Here is a 2,994-nt window from a genome sequence, read left to right as displayed (position 1 = left end):
ACCTTGGGGTGCCCCCACCCACCCGCCAGCGGGGGCCAGGGCAGGGCAGGGCAGGCGCCGCCGGGCAGAGGCAGCCGGGAGAAGCCACCGTTGCCAGAGCCAGGCGCACGTCAGCGCCACCCGCACATTGGCTCAGGCCAGAGCCCCTGGGCCTGCGAGCAGCTGCAGCTGTGTCCCCTGCCCGGGCACCACAGGGGCTCCCTCCCTGCCCACGGGCAGCGCTGCAGAGACCAGGCCCAGGCTGCATGGAGTCACACAGGGGCTTGCAGCGGCTTTATTGCCCACAGCCCGGTGGGGCCAGGCCCGGGGCAGCTCCCACAGCCGGTCCCTGCTGGCCATGCCCCAGGGTGGCCAGCACGCCCGGCCTGGCAGCCCAGGGGACGAGCATGCTCCCTGCACCCTCAGGCAGCCGCTTGCAGGAACAGGCCCAGGGCCTCTGCTCCCCACCAGCAGGTCTGCCAGGCTGGGGCCCTGTGCCCAGGAGGGGCCAGCCCAGGGCCCCGTCCTCCCACGGGCAGGGGGCACGTGCCAAGCTCAGCACCAGGGCAGCAGCCACCAGCAGAGCGGCCCCCCACCCCCCAGTCCTTGGGGTGCTGCTGGCCTGGGCCCCACGGCCGCTCAGAAATCCTCGTCCCAGCCCGAGAACTCCTCCTCGGCCGGCGTCCAGTCCACCGAGAAGCGCTTGAAGTTGGCGTAGGGCGGGCCCTGTGGAGGGAGGGCATGGGGCTCAGTCTCCTCCAGCTCCGGGTCACGGCCGCAGCTCCCTCCTGCCCCACACGGGGCTCGGCCTGGGTCCTCCCTCCCTGGCTCACCACCCGCCCCATGACACCCCCCAGCTCTGGCCCCTGCCTGGGGCTCCCACAGCCGTGGGCTGCCCCACAGCAGGGGGCTGCTCGGCCTGGACTGCATCACCGTGGAGGGCCTCCCTCACCCTGTGTTGCAGTGTCCCTGGCCGGCGTGCTTGGGGGAGGGGGATGCCATGCCAGGGGGCCCCCCATCCCGTGGGCAGAGTGAGGCACCATGGCATGCTGGGAGCTGCGGTGCCCTACGGAGGCAGAGCATGGCAGCCCCACTCCCACTCCAAGGACTCAGCCGATCGCCCCATGACACTGGGCAACCAAGCCCAGGGGTGCCCCAGCCTTGCCCAGGGGTGCCCCCCCGCAGCCCCTCACCTGCTTCATCAGCGCCAGGGTAGGAGCATTGACCTGCCGCAGGGCCAGACGCTTCCACTTCACCGAGCCAAACCACCTGGGACCAAGGACAGCGTCAGCGGGGCGGGAGCGCCAGCCACAGGGGGTCCCAGCTGCTCCAGCCCCACCTCTCCCAGCCGGGGAGGGAACCCCCAGCAGGGGGCGCTGTGGGGAGCAGGGCCGGAGGGGGGCCCTGGCTGGAGGGGGGCCCTGGCTGTGGGGCCAGAGGGGGGAACCCTGGCTGTGGGGGACGCTGTGGGGAGCAGGACCAGAGGGAGGCCCTGGCTGTGGGGAGCGGGACTGGAGGGAGGCCCTGGCTGTGGGGGGCGGGGCCGGAGGGGGGCCATGGCTTTAGGGAGTGGGGCTGGAGGGGGGCCCTGGCTGTGGGGGGCGGGGCCGGAGGGGGGCCATGGCTTTGGGGAGTGGGGCTGGAGGGGGGCCCTAGCTGTGGGAGGCGCTGTGGGGAGCGGGGCCAGAGGGGGGCCCTGGCTGTGGGGTGCGGGGCCAGAGGGGGGCCCTGGCTGTGGGGCTGGAGGGGGGCCCTGGCCGTGGGGGGCTCCCCGTCTCCCTTGGCCCCTCTCCTACCTGTGTTTCCTGATGCCGCGGATGCCGGTGCTGGTGTTGCCCAAGCGCTGTCCCGGCCGGAGCCTGCGCCGGGGCAGAGAATAGGCTCAGTGCAGCCCCTGTCACTGCCCCCGCCCCTGCAACCCACCCAGCCGTGCCCCTGCCCGGCAGGTTCACATGGCACCGGCCACGGCGCGGCTCCGGCAGGGGCCCGGAGGAGCCCTTCGCCCACAGCTCAGCAACGGGCTCGCCGGGAGGGTAGGGAGTCTCCAGCCCGGTGCCCCCCTGGCCCTCCTTACCTCCCCCGGGTCAGGCCCTGGAGCCGTCTACAGCCGGCCTTGTGGGCTGGCCAGCACCCACCACGCCAACCCTGCAGCCGTGGGCACGCGGCAGTGCCAGGGAGCTGCAACCCGTGCCCAGTCCACGCACCGGCACAGCTTGGAGACCAGGGAGCAGGCGGCCTCGCTCACGTAGGCCGGGAATGAGAACACCCCATCCAGGATCTTGCTGTAGATCTTCTGGGGATCGGCACTGTGGAACGGGGGCCTGGCGAGAGAGGGGGGCATCATGCACCCGGCAGGCTGCTCCTGGGACCCCCCTAAGCTCTCCCCCTCCGCCACCCGGCAGCAGCTCCCAGGACCCCCCTGGGCTGGGCTGTTCCAGAGAAACATCCTACCTCTGCTGACCCCCCATGGGCCACTCCTGGGACCTGACCCCTGCTACTCAGGTGAGTTAACCCCTGTGGGGCATCTGAGGCTCGGGGTGGGGGATGTGACGATATGAGTGTAATATAATAGCTCATTGAAAGGGGACAGGGCCAGAAAGAGTTAATTAACTCACAGACTGACCTAACCCAGGGCCGAACTTTAGAGACTGGTTAGGAAGATCTGTAAATGAGCAGAGCTTTGAAATGCAGCCGGCATTGTTAGAGAGAGAAGGGGAGGTGTTTGCTCAGGGCTTGTGATGTAAGCAAACAAGTCTTGTCTATTGCTATAGCTTTGATTCAAAGATCAAAAAGGAATATTAACATTTGTGATGACACTTGAGTGAAATAGTATTATTGTCTCTATGTCTCTTTGAAGGTTGTGGTAACCTGGATCTGAACTGTTTAATGGATAAATTAAGGGGCAAATATAGTGCCCATCTATAAAAAGGGAAATAAAAACAACCCAGGAAACTACAGACCAGTTAGTTTAACTTCTGTGCCAGGGAAGATAATGGAGCAAGTAATTAAGGAAAT

General features: G+C 67.2%; 1 protein-coding gene across 1 annotated transcript; it reads right to left on the bottom strand.

Annotated features, from left to right (window-relative positions):
* Positions 1–246: 246 nt before the first annotated feature.
* Positions 247–2,300, bottom strand: LOC113408645 (cGMP-dependent protein kinase egl-4-like; the record flags this gene model as incomplete). Its single annotated transcript, XM_026662007.1, has 4 exons — positions 247–705; positions 1,173–1,248; positions 1,776–1,838; positions 2,184–2,300. Coding segments are annotated over 4 exons (343 nt in total), but the record flags the coding sequence as incomplete, so codon positions are not given.
* Positions 2,301–2,994: the final 694 nt, after the last annotated feature.

The sequence above is a fragment of the Terrapene carolina genome, unplaced genomic scaffold (assembly GCF_002925995.2).
Source record: "Terrapene carolina triunguis isolate 2854851 unplaced genomic scaffold, T_m_triunguis-2.0 Scaffold21165, whole genome shotgun sequence".
Classification (NCBI taxonomy): Eukaryota; Metazoa; Chordata; order Testudines; family Emydidae; genus Terrapene; species Terrapene triunguis.
The sequence above is the reverse complement of the archived record's forward strand: the minus strand, read 5'-3'. Positions and strand labels throughout refer to the sequence as shown.